The 20626-nt window shown below is 46.8% G+C and overlaps 1 protein-coding gene across 1 annotated transcript in view; it reads left to right on the forward strand.

Annotated features, from left to right (window-relative positions):
• Nucleotides 1–8328: 8328 nt before the first annotated feature.
• Nucleotides 8329–20626, forward strand: part of RELL1 (RELT like 1) — a 64246-nt gene continuing 51948 nt past the window's right edge. Inside the window, exon 1 of the mRNA XM_045998290.1 lies at nt 8329–8528. Coding sequence (XP_045854246.1) covers nt 8441–8528 — 88 coding nt within the window. The 5' untranslated portion in view covers nt 8329–8440. The remainder of the gene's footprint in view (nt 8529–20626) is intronic.

Below are 20626 nucleotides of genomic sequence, written 5' to 3' on the forward strand. Positions count from 1 at the left end.
CTGTTGTTTCTTCATAGTATGGAAATACTTACAGAGGCAAAGGTCCCCAGGGCTCCTGGAGGATCAGAAGGACAGAGAATCTTAATAACATGACCCTTCGGAGTAAATGCAGAGGGCAGGAGTGTGAGAAGCTTTTCAGTCACTTAGGGACCCCAGCCTGGTTCTATATGGTACAACAGTCTCATGAGACCAGGGAACACTTGAATTGTGGTGGGTCCAAACTGAGGTGTGCTGTAAATGGAAAATATTCCCAAATTTTGAAGGTAGAGCACAATAAAAAGAACATTAAACATCTCATTTGTAATTTCAAAATTTTGATTACATGTTGAAATGATAATATTTTGGATACATTCAGTTAAATAAAATGCACTATTAGAATTAATTTCACCTGTTCTTATTATTTTTTTTTAATTAAAGATTTATTTATTTATTTGAGAGCGCATGTGCGTGAGTGCCTACATGAGCGGGGGAGGGGGGGTTGGGCAGAAGGAGGGAGAGAATCATCCCTAAGTGGACTCCCTGTTGGGCACACAGTTTGACTCTGGGCTCAATTCCAGGATCCTGAGAACATGACCTGAGCAGAAATCAAGAGTATGTCCCCCAACTAACTGAACCACCCACATGTCCCAGTTCTTACAATTTTTTTTTAATATGGCTGCTAGAAAATTTAAAGATACATGCGTGACTTGCATTATATTTCTAAGGAGAAATAACTTGTAGTTATTTCACATGGTTAGAAATAACCACAGAGTTAACTCATATAAGCCGTATATCTGGTTAAGCTATACAACCTGTAATCTTTGTAATGTCCTCCTATTCCTCTTTTTCCTATTTTCTTTCTGATTCTCTGTAGCTGGTTCTTTCTGATTCTCTGTAGCTGGTTGTCATAATGTCACCCTTAACATCAAAGTGCACATGCTAATTTCCTGGGCATGATGGGGGAGGGGAGCTGTATGGGGCCTGGAGGTCCACACTGAGCCCAGGATGGACTGAGAAGACCATCCCCCATAGAGGGATAGAAGGACAGAGTTCTTAGCCTCCTGGCCAAGCAGATCAACTTCTTGGCTGGGCTGAAAGGAAGGAAAAAGGAGCGTCTGTATTACTGACCTGGATCTTGGCAACAGAATGGCCCATATGGGATTCTCAGAGTTCCAGAGAAATTGGCAGCATCTCCATGTCACGAAAGGGCCCTCCCATCCTGTGGCTCTCCCGTTCCCTCCATCCCACCACCCTGATTCATGCACCTTATGCTCCACTGGACCCCTCGGGCTCTCTTTGCCCAACCAGCCTACACTGAGGCTTGTTGCCTGAACCCATTATCCTTCAAAACTGCTAAATGACTTGAAAAGCCTCTCAGATGTCAGGCTCTTTCCTGGCGAGGCCCTGAACATGGATCCATTTCCTAAGGCACCTTCTTTATTCCTACCCCTGGGCGGCCAGGCACGGCTACAGAGCATCATTGAATCGAGCAGATTGGCCCATGAAAAATTCCTGGGCTCCGGCTCTAGCCGCGTGTACCCTCAGCGATACGTAGCCTCACACGCACCAGTACCGCTCCCTCCAGCAACCATGCAAACCTTCATCCTCTCAGAATCTCCAAGAATTCGCAAAAAGTGTCCCTCCCCCAGCTGGTTTGTTTTGACGTTGTACAGTCTGGAGAGTTCTGTCCTCAGGAGAGGAGGAAGTGGCATTTCCAGGGTCGCAGGGGTCAGCATACCTGGGCCCAAGCCCTTCAAACCCGGCCACACCCCTCTGCCCCAGCCCCCCACGTCCCCGACTTTGGTTCTTCACAGTGGCAGCAGCTACCCCTCCTCCCCAGGGACAGGAAAGCAGCGTTGGTTCCTAGTTGACATGAGTCAGGCTTCTGTGGGCGAGAGGAAAAAACCTCAAGGAATGCTCAGAGCATGAATGACATGGGACCCAGTCACACATGAGTGTGTAAGTGTGTGTGAGCACTGGGGAGTGTACATGTGTACTCTTCCATGTGTGTGCACACTGTGGGCAGTGTGAGTTTACAGGAGGAAGCTCTCCTCGGCTTTTCCAAGACTTGACCAGGAAGCCAGACTCTCTTGCCTTCATTTTCTGGAATAAGTTAATAAATGTTGCCCTTGTGCAGTACACAACCCAGACACCTGTACTGATGGCTCTGACCATGGCGTTCTCAAACCCTTACATCATTCCCTTCCCTTCCAATGTCAGAGCATGGCTTTGTCTCCATTCATGGGAACCTCTTCAATTTTCTATTTGCCACCTACAAGTATATGCAGAGCTATACTTCCCCACCCCCATTTCCCTTCAATTTCAGGGCACAAGGTGTCTGCCTTTTGTTCAAGGCCAACAACTCTTGTGCAATTGATCTCATCAGGGGTCCTCTCTGGACCTTGTTGCATTAGCTCCCCCCCGCCCACTTCACATCTTCCTGTCTTTTTTCTGGTTGTCCCATAAAATCAACTCCATTTCACAAAAGCCTTCTCCTGACTCCCAAGGCCACACTCCCCCTCCTTCTCTTTTCTCTCCCAGCCAAGCTTCTGGGAAAAAAAAAAAAATCTCTAGGACTATTTTTACTTCTTTGCCCACTGCACTCTGTCCTCCCCTCTGCCTCTCGGTGTCCTTTCACGGGGCCCTCAGCAACTACCATGGTGCCTGATTAGCTGGGTAACTTTCCAGTCCTTATTTTACCGGACTATTCTGTGCATTTGACACTGATGATCACTTCCATCTTCAGGAAAATCTTGCCTCTTTTCACTTCTGCATAGAACCTATCAGCTAGTGTGAGGACCGTGCCCAATGTCCCTATCTAGGAGGAATAGCCGCACCTAGCAGGGCAGCCCTGTGTTCTCCTGAGACGTGGGAAATTGATCCTTGGCCAAGCTGTGGAGGTCATGCTGAGCAGGGCTTGGGGGTGAGGACGCTATGGGAGGCCCCAGCCAAAATACATGAGTAATAAGCAGCAGATGGCAGAGAGAGTCAGAGAGAGACAGGCAGACAGACAGAGACAGAGATAAAAACCAGAGAGAGCTAGAAGACAGACAGAGACAGAAAGAGACAGAAGAAGCTTATGCTTGCTAAGAGGTAGAAGTGAGAAGAACACCGCCGCCCCGGAGCTGGAGAAGGAGCTTCCCCTCTTACATTTATTACTTACTGCTCCCGGTTCTAATGTGCTTGAGGACCAGGGGCCTGACTCCATGGAAGAGTTCACTCTTATAATACATTTACTATTTATGGAGCTAGTGTTCAAGTGTCTGCCGATTGCAACCAAAAGGAAGCTTTCCTAAGTACCCTGCACCCTGTGGAATGTGTCCTTGGAAATGTGTGTTGTGGGTTTTGCTGGGCCCAAACCACACAGTTCGTCACTGTAATTCTCTCTTGCTGTTTACAGAGAGTCACCATGTCCATGTCGACCCACCTGGTGTCGAGGCCATACCAGCGAAGGACCCGAGTCACTTACAAACCATGTTCAGAAGAACATGTGCCCACAACACAAGACACAACGTGGTGGTCCGGAATGGGAGTAGAGATTATGAACACCCTTGCTAACCTAACCATCAGTTTCCTCCAACATCCACTGAGTACAGGGGCAAAATTAGGACTTCTGTATTTGCAGCTCCTGATTTAAGATGAAGACGATCTCGTTGAACAATGGAAATTCTTCTCACCGTCCCTAAAATAATTTTATTTTGGTGATAGAATAATTTATTATAATTTATGGTGATTTCTGGGCATTTGAAGTTCTCAGTTCTCCTCTTTTTTTTTTTTTAAAGAATTTATTTATTCTTCTTAACTATTAGGCTCAGCTATGACCCACGGTTATTGCCAACCCATTCTCTGCCTCTTTCCCTCACACATGCTCATCACTGTGCAGCCGACACCATGCAAATTCTCTCACTGCGCATTTGCTCACGTGCTTCCCTCATGTCTCCATGAATCCCAAGACTCAGTCCAAATTGTATCTTCTCCATGAAGCCTTGCTCGGAGCCTCCCTTTGGAATCCTTTTGGTCTTCTTGGAATTCTTCTAGCCCAGTGGTTGTCAACGGGGGTGATTTTGTCCCCCAGAGAACATTTGGTAAATTTGGAGATATTTTTGGTTGTCATAATTTCAGGGGCGGGGGTGGGTGGGTGGTGGTGGAAAGAGTCCTATTGGCATTTAGTTTGTAGAAGCAGAGAATGTCGCTCTATACCCTAGAGTGTGCAAAACAGACACCCAAAACAGAATTATCTGGTCCATAATATTTTGATAAAATTTTTAAAAGATTTTATTTATTTGACAGACACAGATCACAAGTAGGCAGAGAGGCAGGTGGCAGTGGGGGGAGCAGGCTCCCTGCTGAGCAGAGAGCCCGATGCAGGGCTTGATCCAGGACTCCAGGATCATGACCTGAGCTGAAGGCAGAGGCTTTAACCCACCCAGGCACCCCAATATTTTGAAAAATTTGAGAAACCCTTCATTCTAGCTTGACTCTGGCACCTTTCACCCTATCAGTTGATTTCTTATTATGGCACAGAATTGTAGGTTTGGATGGCAACTTTCAGAAACTATTCTATTACCCACCTGAAATTTATGGGTAAGAAGACTGACAGAGAGAAGCTGCTGAAAGTCACAGAGCAAATCACTGGCAGGACGCCCCCTCCACTCACCCCATCCCTGGGGCTTTGACCATTTCCATTCTACTTCCATTCTACTATTGTTTCCTTCTTTCTAGGTGGGCTGAAGAGTTTCTTGAAGCAAGGTTAGGAGCTTTTACTAAATGTTCAGTGACTTTCCCCTCCAACCTCCTACCCTCAGCCCAGTACTAGAAACATGGTATATACTTGCTGTCAGATCAGAATAACCCTAGACTTTATAAGATATCATTTTCCCCCCTGCAAACGAATAGATATATTTTAAAAATTATCAGCTTTTCTCCTAGATATAACCTCTCAAAAGGAAACATGACTACATCTAAATCACAGAAAGAAGAAATTCTACAGAGACTTTCTGCGGAAGTTTCTTCAACACTAATTAAAATAAATACCAGCCAACCTAGTCGTACGCATTTAAATGATGGTGATGAAAATCACCACCTTAGCGGCACCAAGGAAAACAGGAAAGATTTCTACTAAGGGGAATGATTAACTGAATTCTTACAGAGACACTGGAAACAAAACAAAACAAAACGAAAACCAACAAAAAACAGAAAGGACAGTGCATTGCCTAAGTTTGTAAATTTGATTTCTCCAACCTGTTATTTATAACCTATCCCCATAAACACTCTCCTGAAGAAAAAATACATGTAATTGTTGATCCAGAGTTCAAAAAGGCTAGGTTAAGCATGCAAAGACAGAATAAGACTTCATATTGGAAAAGGAGAGCTGATTGGCTAGTATTTTGCATTTTTGGAGGCAGAGCAGTACAAGTTCAAGAGCAGAAGTTCAAGTGCAGGCCTGCATTGAGCTGATCTTGGATTTGAGTCCCAGCAACAGCATGGAGCAGCTGTGTGACTTGGGTAAATTCCTTAATTCCTCACATCCTGGTTCTCTCAGCTTTGAAGGGAAGGGCAGTAACAATACCTCCGAAAATATCAGATTGTGAGGATCTGATGGAGGAACACAGGAAAAGTGCTCCCGTGGGATGAGGCTAAATCTAAGGGATGAATAAATGAGAGCTAGCATTAACAGCTATTTCTACTTTTTAATCGTTTAATTTTATTTCAGAAAAAAATAAAAAAGGAAGATCACTTAGTCCATGGTGTCAGTTTTATTTCCTCAGAAGAAATGTGACATCCCCTTCCTAATGTGAAAGAGAACTGCCATCACGTTGAAGTCTTCACATTTAAACTGAAACGACGGCTCTTTTTTTTTTTTTTTAAAGATTTTATTTATCTATTTGACAGAGATCACAAGTAGGCAGAGATCACAAGTAGGCAGAGAGGCAAGCAGAGAGAGGGGGAAGCAGGCTCTCTGCTGAGCAGACAGCCCGATGCGGGGCTCGATCCCAGGACCCTGAGATCATGACCTGAGCTGAAGGCAGAGGCTTAACCCACTGGGCCACCCAGGTGCCCCAAACAGTGGCTTTTTAAATTGTGCAAGCAAATCTATACTGCAAAATACCTGGAGAATAACTGAAGCTTGACTTGTTTTCCTTCCTTCCTCCCTCCCCCACTTCTTCCCTGTAACTGGAATGTTGGAAATGCGCATATACGGGGTTCTGTGACAGGAAGGTATCTATAGAGACCTTGTCAAGCAGTTAGGTGTTACAAAGAAGTCTGAGAAGGGAAATTTCAGAGCCTTGGATTCCAACCCTGCTTCATACTAGGTATGAGGTATCTGGTGAGTCACTTAACTGTCTCTCATCTCTAAAGTAAGGGGCTTGAGAGGTGGTTACTGAGATTTCATCTGGCTTTAAGTACAGGGTTATATTTTTATTTCTGAAGAGCCATGAGCAGACATCCAATCCAAATGTGTTGTTTAAAATGTCCCTGTCTTGGGGGTGCTGGTGGAGCGTGCGACTCCTGATTTTGAGGTTGTGGGTTTCAGCCCCACATTGGGTGTAGAGATTACCAAAAAAAAAAAAAAAAAAGGATCCTGTCTTTTTACTAGTGAGTTCAATCTGTGAAACATTATTCATTTTTCAAACGATATTTTACATTTTGCATAGATATCCTGGTTCAAGCATTTTGTTGCATTCTAAGTGCTAAAATTTGACTGGCGTTATGGGTGTTTGGCGTGGACCCAGGGCTCCATGTTTAGCAGGGCTCCACAATCGCTTCAATGTCCTGCTCTTGCCATCTCGAAATTCTTAGTAATTTTTGAACAAAGGGCCCTGCATTTTCATTTGACACAGGCTCTGCATATTATTATAGCTGGTTCTGGCTATAACTTATAGCTTATAGTTAATTTACAGTTAGTTTACAGTTTAATTTCTAGGCCTAGGACTCTTTCCCTTTTTAAGTTAGAAACCCACATGGACCTTTTTCCTCTGCAGCCATTCTGTTTTAGGGTGGCATAAAACTGCTTCACCTGCCAGACTGCAGGATGTGTCCACAACTGTGCCCAGGACACACAGCGCCTGGCCCTGACTTTCAAGGGCAGGGGCTCCCGTCCCTCAGCCCCAGCTCTCTGTAGTGGCCCAAGCTTCTGTCCTGGGGATTCCCACCATCAGTGCCAGTGTTTGTTAAGAGTCCACGTTTGAGGACTTTTCAAAAGAAAATTGGAAGGTGACAGTCAAGCCAAGCAAGAGTCCCATTCTGTGAAAGAGCCCGGGACCTCACCCTCCTGGCCATGCCTGTGATCTTGAGCGTTTCTGAAGGCCTTAACCACCTGGCTTCAGGGGGCTCTGGAGTGCAGTAAAGAGGGAACTACTCGGAAAGACTCCTGTCTAATCAATGCACGTGATGATTCAACTTCAAAGCCACTTCCGACTCGGCGCTGAGGACACCGCAGGGAGCAAACACCATGAAGACGAGTTAATTCCAGCTTATGACAGTGTCTCGGGTTTACTCAAAGGCCGGTGGAATGGGGACACTACTCACCTCGCAGAGCTGACCTGAGACTGTAAGAAGATGGTAGGTGACGAGGTACTTAAAGAGCTACTTTGTGAAAGTATTTGCACAGTGCAGCGTGGGCACACGATTTAAAAAAGAAAGCAATTTGTTCCTGCAGGTATGCATAGATTTATTCCCCAAAGGGAGCAGCTTAGAGCAAAGCGGAGATAGGAAGAAATTTAAATGATTTGCCTTTTCCCCTCAATTTTCAAACAGTGAAACTTCGCGGACAGCTGGGCGCCCCTCTCTGGTCCAGCCATGGAAGGGAACGCCGGCTGAAGAGAAATGCCAACAAAGAATTAAGATCGTGCCCACTCCGACGGTGGTCAAGTCAGGCCATCTAGAGCTTCCTGTCCCGCTCTCCCTCTTCCTCCTACTCCGCCCGCCAGCTCCCAGCGAAGGGAGATGAACCGCCAAGTCCCTGCCCCCTCCCCTGGCTCCCGCGCAATCTCCGCGTCTGCGCTGAAACCCGACTCGGAAATGAAGCGGGTGCGGCGAGAAGAGGCGGGACCAGGCAGAAGTGGGCGGGACCGGGGCGGCCGGAGGGAGGCGTGGTCGGACCTCGGTGGGCGGAACAGGAGGGGCGGAGTCTAGGACTCACCCTAGCGGCAGAGACCGCGGTGGAATTAAGAAAGGAAGCGGGCGCCGCGGGGCGAGGCGGGGCCAGGCTGCGATGGGGATGGGCGGGGCCGAGGGCGGGGCCACAGGTGGAGCTCGCTCGCGGGCAGGCGGAGCCCTGGGTTTGGCGGGGAGAGGCGGGGCCAGCCAGGTGGGTGGGAAGAGAGTCCTTTACGGGGCGGGGTTCACCGCGCGCGGGGGACGAGCCCTGCTACTCGGTAGGTTGCCGGCTCTCCAGCTGCACTCCCTGCAGGATCCCGGGACGCGGCGCCCCGGGGGTGGAGGGCGAAGGAACGCGGCGATGGCCCCAGGAGAACTCTCGGGGCCCGCGGTCCTGGCCGCCGCCGTCTTCGTGGGAGGCACCGTGAGTTCGCCGCTAGTGGCCCCGGGTGAGTGTCCCATCGGGGCCTGGGCGCTCAGCAGGAGTCGAGGGGTCCGGACGGCAGCCCCGCTGGGCCCTGAGCTGCCCTCGCCCTGGCACAGCCGCGGGATCCCGACACTGAACATCTGGCTGTTGGAGAGTGGCCTGGGCCGGGTGCGGCGCGGGGCGACCGCTCCCGTCCCTCCCTTCCCGCTTGCCCGGGACCCGCCTTCCCCCCTCTCTCCCGCTCCTCTGAGGACCTGTTACCCCTAGCCCGCCCCTCCGAGCTGTCCGGGGTGTAGGGACCGGGCTTAGCTTGGCTTCCTCTGGTTGCGCTTCCCGCCAGGCTGAGCACCTTGGAGCCCCGCGGACCCCTTGCCGCGCTTGTCCTCAAAGGCCCCGGGAGCGGAAGATCGACACCAGCGACCGGGCGCTCTGTCGTAGCTCCCCCCTTCCTTTGTTTTATATTTTAAGACCTTGGGGAGTTCCATTTCTTTCCTTTCCAAGTTTTCATTAATTTTAGTGGTTGATGAATTCTTGTAACAGGTTGGGGGCTTTCCGATGTCTTCCTCACATATCCTGGATAAATCAGGCTTGGAAAAAGGGAAGGCGCGTTTGTAAACTTAGATTTTTTTTTCTTCATTGAGTCAATTCCTGTCACCACAAAGGAACCTTCTGTGGTCAGAGCAGGAAGCCACCAGCAGAGACCATAAAGTGTTGTCTTCAATGACGACTTTGGAGCAGGAGTTTTAATTGAAATCTGAGAGGAGGTGTAACTTTTACAGAAGTCCAGTCTTACACTCTTGTTTTTGTGGCTGTAGACCCCAGGGATTCCTTGCCACCGGTTTCCCTCTTAATTGCCACTTGACAGCACTAGTTAAAAAATAATAATAAACGCATACCTTCTTGGCCAATTGGGGTTACCACAGCTTGGAATGTTACGTCAGCAAGCTCTTCCAAGTCTTCACGTCCAAATAATAAGCATCTGGAAGCCTTCCAACCCTGACTATCTCCTCCATAAAAACACATACACTGCTCTTTACTCCTGAGAAGATTCCAATCGCTTACAGTTTTAAAACTGGCTTATCACTTTGGTCTTCAGTTTTTCATAGAAAACAGGACATGTTAGGAAGGCAACAGGATGGAGAATACGTCTCTTGAGCCTTTATTAGCAGACCCGTATTTCCTTCAGTCATTCCTCCTGGGGAAATGGAAGCTAGTGACATGTATTACTGGTTGGGAGATTTTGGTTTTTTCCCCCGTGTGTCATTGCTGAGACAAGTAGGTGCATCTTCAGGTTCAAATTGGACTCGGGGTTGTAGACAGTGCTTAGTTGCTCCAGAATTTGAATAGCTTAACCTGGGAGTAAAATTGTTAGGGGAAAAAAAAAATCAGCATTGGATGCAAGTAATGAGCTATCAGCGAGGGATGGCCATTCCTGGGGTAGGTTTGCGTTTCGATGGATCTCTGAGCGATGTTCTGCCCTCAAGTCTGGAGTGTGACAAAAAAAGTTCCCACTGAATTGCAGAGCAGTGTTTTTTGATGAAAGTTTACCAGTGAAGAAGAACTAAACATCTAAAAAGAGTACTGAGTACGAAGGTGCCCGTGGGACTTGAGGCTTGTATGAAGAAAAGATGTCCTGACCAGCTAACATCTGGTCCTCTTGGAATCTCTGATGGTATTAATGTTTATAGGGAATGTCCTAGGAAAGCAGGGAGAAGGAGATAGGCAGCAGTGTTGAGTGCTTGGCTGAGTCGGGCTATTCATATGCTTTCTGTAGACTCACTTCTCAGAGCCCTGTGAAGTTTGTACTTACCCGGAGGCAACTGAGGCCCACAACAGTTAAATAATTGGCCCAATCCCACAGCCCACGTATCAGTCCTGCAGGCAGAGAAGCAGAACCAGTAGGAGGTGTGTGTGTGTGTATCTTTATATGTATCTCCGATAACCTAGTCTGCCTGATTCCAAAGTTCATTCTCTCTACCGTACCCCACTTCTCCCCAGAGAGAAAATAGAACGGAAATCAACCTCAGTAGTCTTGTTGAGATTCGAAGATAGGGACCGTGGGACATCCTAAAATTGTAAGCATGTAGTTAGCAGAAATTGGGAAACAGAGAAAAGGACAGATAACTTCACAGTGGGTAGTGACAATGTCTCTTTCTCTTCTTGCTTATGAGAAGAATCTCATTAAACTTCTGTCTCTCAGAAACAGCATTTGAAACTGTATGCCACAGACACCAGAAGGGATGGTTTTCCACATCTTGGCTTATTTATGCCCTTAAGGTCTCTGGTTACTCAATCCTTAGGCTTATTAGTTTCTCTTACTAGACAATGGGCACGGCCTTCTGGAAAGGAGTGGGTGGAAAAGGTTCCAGGGCTGGTGAAGAGAGAAGGGCGCTCTCCTAGAGCATTGTGGGCTTTCATCCAGCCTCCTGACTCCTCATCTGATGCTAATGATAAGCTTTATTACATTCTGGGTTCTCCTTTGGCCAGGTAGCACCCAAGCTGTGTGGTCACATAATAAACATAGTCAGTGGATGGAATGTTTTGAGCTTAGGCGTCCATGCCCAAATCTAATTTAAAGAGGAAATGAAAAATTTGAGAAGTGCCTGTCATTCTCTTCTCCCACTTTTGCCCTCCTAAAAGAAATTAACCAAACAGATGATTTGGGAGCTTCAGTAGTTGCATTCAAAGGAGACAGGCCAAAGCCTCAGGCAATAGACACAAAAATTTCAATGTTATTTTTTAAAGAATTTGGCTCTGTTGTTGAAGTTTACTTACATGTTAAGACAAAAGAGAAATTATTTAAAACTGACAAAAAATGATTTAAAGTGTCATTGGTTGAAACTACTATGTTGAGTGGTTTCTAATTATTTTAGGGCCCTACAGTAACTGGTAAAGATTTGGTGGGCTCCTGATAGCAGGAAGAATAAGGAGTCTGGTGTGCCAACAAGGACTAAAATTAGAATCTGGAGTTGGTTCATTGTAGACATTTCACTCTTTCTGGAGGAAGGACTACAGGGTTTGTTATACCTGTCTTGGGGCAGGCTCTGGTCTAAGTGCTCAGATCATTTAAATCTTCAGCACCCTGTCAGCTGTGTGGTTTTATTCCTATATTTATAGATGAGAAAATCGGGTATCTGAGAAGTTAACTTGAAAGAATCACTCAAACATTCAAGTTGGATTTTGACCTTGAGTCAGGTCTGTTCTCTTCTGAAGCCTATTTTTATTATTAGTTAGTCATTTTGGTTTTCTTGCTAGTGAGAAATATCTCTTTCTATGAAGCTACTTATAAAGAAGCACCAACAAATAGGCAAATGGCAAGATAGAGTGGAAAGAGCCTTACATTCTAAGACTGCCCTGGCCTGGAAGCCGGGGAGAGCCCCTGCCACTTCGGGGAGTGTGACTATCTATGACTCTCTTTTCCCAACTGTAAAATGGGTGTGTGCCGGCTCCTGTCTTTGTCTGCCTTACCGACTGCCAGCGAGCATCAAATGAGCTGCTGTCTCTGAAAGGTCTTTGCAAATGGCAAAGTGGTGTATCTCTTATCCTTTGTACCGTTTCTTTCTGGATTTCTTCCCCATGGTGTCCAGTAGGCTGGACTTAAAATGTCAGCTGAATTGTTCAATAAATGTAGACCACACGTCCTATAAGGTTGTTATTCTGGAGGTGGGGGTGGGTTTGCAAAGATGGGTTCATTGTACATTTATAAAAGCCCAGAGTGACACCTCAGATTCATGAATTTGTTGCCATTGACTGGGAGTTATGCAGACAGACCTTCTTTTTCCATTTCCCTTCAGTTAAAATACACTACTCTTAGACCTTTTGGAAAATTCTCCCCAAGATTTAAATATTTAAAGGGGAGACAGTCACCCTTTGATCTTGTTACTCCAAGGCACTTGCCATTGTTAGAGCATTTCCTTTTAGTTCTCTCTCTCTCTTTTTTTTTTTTGGCTTGGATAGGATCATAATGCAAATATAATTTTTTTTTCAAGGTTTTATTTATTTATTTGACAGAGAGAGAGAGATCACAAGTAGAGAGGCAGGCAGAGAGAGAGGGAGATGCAGGCTCCCTGCTGAATAGAGAACCCAATGTGGGGCTCGATCCCAGGACCCTGAGATAACCCACTGAGCCACCTAGGTGCCCCGCAAATATAATTTTATATCTAGTGTTTTCCTTCCTTCCTTCCTCCTTCCCTTCCTCACTCCCTCTCTCCCCTCCTCCTTCCCTCCCTTCTTTCCTTCCTTCCTTCCTTCTTTCTTTCCTCTCTTTCTTTATTTTTAAGATTTTGGGGCACCTGGGTGGCTTAGTGGGTTAAAATCTCTGACTTCAGCTCAGGTCATGATCCCAGGGTCCTGGGATTGAGCCCCACATTGGGCTTTCTGCTCAGCAGGGAGCCTGCTTCCTCCTCTCCCTCTGCCTGCCTCTCTGCCTACTTGTGATCTCTGTCAAATAAATAAATAAAATCTTTAAAAAAAGTTTTTATTCATTTATTTGAGAGAGAGAGAGTACAAGCAGGAAGAGCAGCAGAGGGAGAAGGAGAAGCAGACTCTTGCTGAGCAGGGAGCCTTACAACATGGGGCTCCGTCCCAGGACCTGGGATCATGACCTGAGCTGAAGGCAGATGCTTAACCCCCTGAGCCACCCAGGCGCCCCATCCTGTGTTTTTCATTTAATATTATACATGAGGTCTCCAATTTCCTACTTACTCAAAAAATGGCTACATAATATTTCATTATATGGATTCACTGATTTTTACCTCTTTGGGATTCTGTTTTAGATTTCACTTGTTGCTAATTATTTTTAATTTAATTTGAATTTTCAAATGAATTAGTTTTTTTTTTTTAATTAAAAAATTATTTATTTATTTGGGAGAGAGGGTGAAAGAGCATGAGTGGGGAGGGGCAGAGGCAGAAGCACACTTCCCGCTGAGCAGGGAGCCTGCCCCATGTGGGACTCCATCCCAGGATCCTGAGATCACGACCTGAGCTGAAGGCAGACACTTAAGTGACTGAGCCACCCAGGTGCCCCTCAAAGGAATTGTTTCAGTCAATGTCTATGTGTAAAGTTTTGTCTAGATATTGATGACATTCATGGAAAATGAGTTCTTGGAAGGGCAATGTTGGGGTCAACAGTGTTCATGTTTTAGAGGCCATTGATGACACCTTTATCGGTGGTCTGAGGGTTGTCCCAGTTTACTTGTCACAGCAGTGGTTGAAGGACTCAGTTTTCACACTGTTGGCATTTTCTCAGAAAAACCCATTTGCTAATTTGTAAGGCAAATCGTGGTACCTTGATTGTTTCTATCTGTCTGTCTTTGACTGCTGGTAGGTTGACTATGTTTTCTAGTATTTGAGCCTTGTGCACATGCCTGTAATCCTTTTGGACAATTCTGAAGTCTGAAAAGCTCTGAAGCCCTAAAATATTTTGAGGCTTTTTTGCATACCCCATTGGTGAAAAGCCTAACCTGAACTGGTATGAGATTCTATAGTATGTATTTATTTCACTTAGTTTGAATATTGCCAAATTTTGTCACAGTAATCTCAGCAAATTTGATTTCGGAGTGTTACATAATTGTGCCGAATGCATTGCGCTACCTTTCTGGAATCACGAAAGTCTGAATTTCGAGGCACATCTGACCTCCAGGCTTTCAGGTAAAGGATTTTGGTCCTGCGTTTCCTCTTCTATGACTCATTTGTTCTTGTCTGTGGGCAGCCAAATGTACAACTGCTTAAAATAGTGAAATATCCTATGGCGAAAAGTAACTCCTCAAATGAGTGCTACCGCATGAAAAGAAGCACTATTTTGATATCCTAGTGTGGAATCTGCTAAAATACAGAAACCTGGGCAAAGCTGAGGTTTTGTTTCCTCTCGGTGGCTCTGGGGATGGATGCCCAGGATAATGGCAACTTTATGGAGAAGCTGGGCTGCGTTTCCCCTCTGCTCTCTTTTGCCAGTTACTGACATGGCTGTCTTTGTAAGGGAGGAAAAAACCCAGAATCTGCCCAAGGACTTTTTGGAGAGGAGGGATGGATAGAGGGTGGCAGATAACCCAGGCAAACTGAGTTTCTGGGCCAGTCCTTTCTCCTTGAAAATCCTTTTGCCAAATTCTGTGGAACTCAGGGCAGCTGGTTTTCTATCCTGGCTTCGTCATCCCCCAAGGCCCCCACCTTCTTGTCTTTGCTCATCCCAGTATTCTTCTTCTTCTTCTTCTTTTTTTTTTTTTTAAGATTGTATTTATTTGAGGGAGACAGAGATAGGGAGAGATAGGGAGGGAGAGCTCAAGCTGGGAAGAGAGGGAGAAGCAGGCTCCCCACTGAGCTGGGAGCCAACCCTGGGGCTCCATCCCAGATGGAGACCCCAGATCATGACCCCAGCGGAAGGCAGATGCTTAACCCACTGAGCCACCTGGTCCCCCTGCTCGTCTAAACAGCTGCAGCTTTACGACTCTCCCCTCCCGTCATTCTGTTTGCACGCTCCTGTGTATATGCATTTTGACTGCTAAATACAATGCCACGTTACCGAGGGAAAATAATCTTTGAGTCACTTTCCTCATCTGTATTAGGGAGAAAATATGGTGGAGTTGCCTCATGGGGTTGTGGTGACAATTACATGAGTGAAAACACGAGAGTTCATGGCGCAGTGTTTGGCACACAGTAAGTGCCAAGAAAGTATATTATGTTTCTTTTGTCCTGAGCCAGATAGGAACCCACCGCCAGGACCGGTGAGACGAAGTTCCCAACCGCTCCAGCATTTTCGGTTCAGGTCCTCTGCTATTGCCCGAGGCATCCCCCATCTCTTCCGGCTTCAGCCTGGCTGAAGCTGGATGTGTAACAGCAGGGATGGAGGCTGAGGAAGCCATGTTGGGCAGCACCAGAGTGGGGAGGAATAGAGACCCGTGCGCTTGGCAGGGAGGTCTCTTGGGATGCAGGGGATATGTGGGGGGTGAGCCATTAGCTACCAAAATTAGGCGAGGAAGGAGAAAAAGGCAAAAGGAATAGAAACCATTGCCTTTATCCGGGTAGAATCTCACACTTTGTTTTGGAAGAGTTCTGGAAGGTTCATCAGTTATCTGGGTATCTCGAGCCAGTTGATGCAAAAGTATAGGCACAAAATTTTGAGTAGCATTTGATGTGATCATCCTCCTGACATACCTTGATTATTCGGGGTTGGACTCATCATTGCTCCTCTTCTCATCGCTTACTACTGAATGTTGTCTTGAAGTAGAATCTTGTGATGAATGTGATTTAATAAGAAATAGATTTTAGTCTTTGTCCTCAGTTCCTGGCACAAAGCTCCTCAAACCCTGAGAAGTCTCCACGTGGTAGGGGAGTCTTTTGCCATTCATGAGGAGCCCCCGGGAGCGAATGTTCTGGACTCAGGGTGGTACCCTAGGTAGCCGCAGGTTGGGCCTGGTCCTCTGAAAGGCCCTGTGTTTAGAGGACTGGAACTTGCGGCCTCCCCCACTCACCTCTGGGAGTGGGAAGCGTTAGCACAGAGAGTGTCTGATTAAGTGCTTTAAAAAAAACTTTTGAACAACAAGACTTGAGGAGCTTCTGTGTTGGGGAACGCCTGGAGGAGTTGGAGAGTAGTAGCGCGTCTGGAAAGCCTGGGCCTTCCCCATCCTTTCCCTACACCTTACCATATATGTCTCTCCTAGCTGGCTGTTCCAGAGTTGGATCTTTTCTCATAAACCGGTGATCCAGTAAGGCAAATGTTTCTCTCAGTGTTGTGAGCTTTAAGCAAATTAATTGCACCCGAGTAGGGGGTTGTTGTGGGAACCTCTGATTTATAACTTGTGGGTCAGAGGCACAATGTGACGACCTGGACTTGAACCTGGCATCCAAGGTGGGGGAGGGGCAGTCTTGTAGGACTGAGTCCTTAACCTGCGGCACTGATGATCTATCCAGGTAAATAGCCTCAGGATAAAATTATTGCTTGGTGGTGCTGGGAAAAACACACACTGGAATGAGGAGGTAGTTTTCTGTACCATTAGGGCTAGAAGGGACCTTGACCATCTCCTCAAAGCTTATTGAGGACGCTGTGGGCCTAGCCAAGACTTAAGGGAGCTCCTTTACTCAGTCTAGGACTCTTCCCATCGCCTTAAAGCTGGCTCCCCATTGAAGCGGCCCCACTTCTGCTGCTTCCGACAAGGCTCCTTGGGCCACATTCATGCCCTTCGTCCTGCTGCCGGTTTCTCAGCTCTCTGGCTAATTGACTTAGGGAGTGACTGCGGTGTTTTTAGCCATAAAACCCTCGTTAGAGCAGAGGGGATTTTGGTCGTCATCTTGTAATTAACTGCCTCTCTTTGCAGATGGGGAAACGGAGCCCCGAGGAGTTCAGTGGCCCGTGGGAGTCAGCAACAGCATCAGCCTGTAGATAGAGGAACAGGCCGTTAGGTTTGGTGAGGGGAGGGCCTGTGCATGTGTCTTGGGCACTGTCCACGGCTAAGATCCAAGCCCAGGACTAGAGCAGAGCAGACGCTTAAATACTGGAAGGAAGCAAGCCAGAGTAGGAATCCAGGTGTCTGTCTCAGCTCTTTGTTTACAATAAAGTGAAGGATTAGGCTTTCCAATATTCACCCACGAATGTTAGCTAGAGTCTCCTCTCTCCGTCCCTTCTTGAATTAATAAGAGGCTGTTTTGTCTGCTAGCTTCTATGGGCCATATTGTTCCCAAAGCCTGAGGTGGAAAAATCTGGTCATTGAGAAAAAAAAGAATGACAAGAGAAGGAAGAAAGTACTGCTTCATCGGGTCAGTGCGGTAGGACATTGATATGTTTGGAAGTGTCGGTGAAAAATTTCAAAGCAAAAGTTTTCCAAACCCAAATCCATTCATGAAACTCTTTTCAAAGGTGAACTAAATTCAGTTGTGTTTCTGGGACCCGTACACCAAAGGCGTCTATTAATGTGAGTCTATCATGTTCCATAATACTTTCTCTCTTTTATACCTTTGTTTCACGGGTGATATATTTATTAATTCAGCAGATGTTAGTAGAGGGCCTTGCCGTGCGCGAGGCGTGGGGATGAAGCGGTGTGAACAAAACAGACTCGGGCCGTGCCTTCGCCGAGCTAGCAGCATCTCCGGAAAACAGCAGAGCAGGCAGCAATGGTCAAGTGTCTTTAGTAGGCATGGCACCTGGCCCAAGTCCCTAACCTGGGGCTGGAGTTGGGGGGAGAGGCCAGTAGAGGTGTGAGCCAGACTTTGCGGAGGGAAGGACGTTCAAGCTGATGCTGGTAGAAACGTCGGCATTAGCGAGGTGAAGAGAACAGGGGGGTCAGTGGAAGAGAGGTGAGAGGTTTGTCTGCTCAGAACACAGATGGGTGCCCGGGCCCCACCCCAGAGGGTGAGTCAGTGGAGGTGGGAAGGGACTGGAGGATTTGCTGTCCTCATCCATCTCCCAGGTGGTGCTGCCTGGGTATCGTACCTGAACGGGGAGGGGGGATGGGGAAGAGTTAGGGGGCTGTGTTCCTCTTAACCGGGAAACCTCTCCCCTCTTGGCGCGCTGTGCACACCCCGTTCACCCCCCATCCTTCAAGCTGAGAGCAAGGGTAGCCCTCCCAAGAAGCCTTCCCTGGGGGTTCCCTGTGATTCTAGCTCCTGGGAATGGACACATGCAGTCGGTGAAGGCCTGTGGCATCCATTCTGTCTTATTAAACATTAAATGCTGGGCAGTTCTCTCACTGTGTTGGTCTGACCAGTGCTGCTTGAGGCAGCAGAACGTAGAAGACACTCAAGACTTTCGCGGCTTCGTCAGATTCTTGCAAAGCTGAGGAGCAGGTGGCTGGCGCCTCTGTCTCGCAGGGATGAGGAAACAGATGTACCCAGGAATCACCAAGCTCAAGACAAGTGAAATGTCTCACTCACGTCACTGAGGAGGGAAACCACAGCTAGATGGTTGGATGTTCCTTGTTCTCAAATGTTCTCTATTATTATTACCATGTGAAATTGTATGGACTATGTGCACGGCACCACAGGTAAAAGGAAGAGTGTATATTTCATTTTTGTTTTTCCTTTTTTTTCCCCACCATAGGTCCGTTTACTTAAAGAGGAAATAGAGTCATCAGAAATTGAGTGTAGATTTTGCTTTTTAGTGGAAAATGGGTCGTTTTCCAAGAAATTCTTTAGGAATCATCCTTTTGCATTTACAGTAAATCTTTGAATGTATTAATTCGATTTACATGTCATTAGGTTTATAAATGAATTTTTAAAAGTTTTGGCATGAGGGGGCTGTTAAGGAAAAATGGACTTCAGTTTCCTAAAAAGACACAAATTAGACAGTTAAGCCATTACCTTCTTTTGTTAAACACTTTTTAAAAAAGATTTTATTCATTTATTTGACACACAGAGAGAGAGAGAGAGCGTGCACAAGCAGGCAGAGGGAGAGAGAGAAGCAGACTCCCCACTGAACAAGGAGCTCGACTTGGGAATTGATCCCAGGACCCTGGGATCATGACCTGAGCCGAACGCAGATGCTTAACAGACTGAGCCACCCAGGCGTCCCAAACCCTTACCTTCTTAACAGGCCAGATAAGTCTAGCTTAGTCTAGTTGAAGATTTATAAAGAACCCATACATATAATGCCATGTGATCTGTAGAGTTAAAAAAGCAAACAAACAAAAAAATCCTTTTCAATATCAGCAACATGCCTTCCTCCCCCGTGCATATATACAGACATAATGTGGTTCTGTGAGATTCCTGTAAGGGGTGGAATCTTGAAGAATTCACTGGGCTTTCTGTCTCACGATAAAACCCGGGAACGCTCATTCTCAAATGTTCTAAAGCTCTTCATAGCTGGAAGTCTCCAACACAATCGTGTGAATTATCTACGTTAGAAAAACAGCAGTCCGGAATTTCCTGGCATTGGTGAACTGGCAGATGGCTAATGAGCAGGCATTCCTTCGTTTTTCTTCACATGTTTGTGCTATATGCGTGTATAGCCTTAATTCCTTTGCAGCTTCCTCAGTTCTTTCCAGCCTCCTCCTCCTCAATTAAAGGCAAGACACAAAACAAGCAAGGCTAGAAATAAGATGTATTAAAGGTTGCTGGAAGCCAGGTGATAGAGCCGAGAAGCTGGGTTCCCAGGGTAAAATATATTTCATGCACACGATTGCCAAGTTAGTGTCTTAATTGTCTCTGCAGGTGAAACAGGTAGATATTCCCTACAAGCAGCATGCAATTCCTTAAAAAACAAAGTGCCTTGTTTGAGGTATTATTAGGTATTGTGTAGGTATGTTTAAAAAAATAAGTGGGGCGCCTGGGTGGCTCAGTGGGTTAAAGCCTCTGCCTTCTGCTCAGGTCATGATCCCAGGGTCCTGGGATGGAGCCCTGCATGTGGCTCTCTGCTCAGCAGGGAGCCTGCTTCCCCTTCTCTCTCTGCCTGCCTCTCCGTCTACTTGTGATCTCTGTCTGTCAAATAAATAAATAAAATCCTTAAAAAAAAAAAAGAAGGAAAGAAAAAAAGAAAAAACAAGCTTGGTTTCTGTGCTTCGCAAACTTGTGATTCAGAAGGGAAAGATAAGCTCTGAATACAAATCATTGTAGAATAATGGAGAATGAGTTTGGTACAGTCCAAGAACTACAGAGTGCTGCGTGGGATCCCAGAAAAGGGACTTGCCTTCTGATAAGAGAGGTGGAAGGGACTTCAGCATGTCGAAAGCCTGGCGTTGTAAGTGGACGCTAAAGGGAGTGGAGGGGCGGCACGGGCAGCGCAAGGAACAGCCTGTGCGAAGGTGCAGAGGCAGGACAGGAGAAGTTAGTGCAGACCCGGTATGAACGGACGGTTGCACAGGGAAAAGAGGGGAGACTGAGGCGAGGCTGTGGAGCTCAGAAACTGCCCTTTTTTGGCAGGCAGTGGGGAATGAAGGCGGGGTGGGGTGGAGGATGGGGGACAGGAAAGGGGGGCCCCTAGCCCTGGGATGTGATGGCAGAGCCCCAGAGGCTGAGCTCGGTTAAGTCCTGAGTTTGAGACATGGCCCCAGTACCTCAGCAAGTCAGCTGATATTGCTGTTTCTTCTTCTTGTTTCTAAGTTTCCTCTTTGGAGACACTGAGAGACAGAGATGGGGGGAGGGGAGGGCAGGGGGCAGAGGGGCGATGGTGAGGAGAATATCTGTTCTTTATGCATC

The sequence above is a fragment of the Meles meles genome, chromosome 2 (genome assembly GCF_922984935.1).
Source record: "Meles meles chromosome 2, mMelMel3.1 paternal haplotype, whole genome shotgun sequence".
Classification (NCBI taxonomy): Eukaryota; Metazoa; Chordata; class Mammalia; order Carnivora; family Mustelidae; genus Meles; species Meles meles.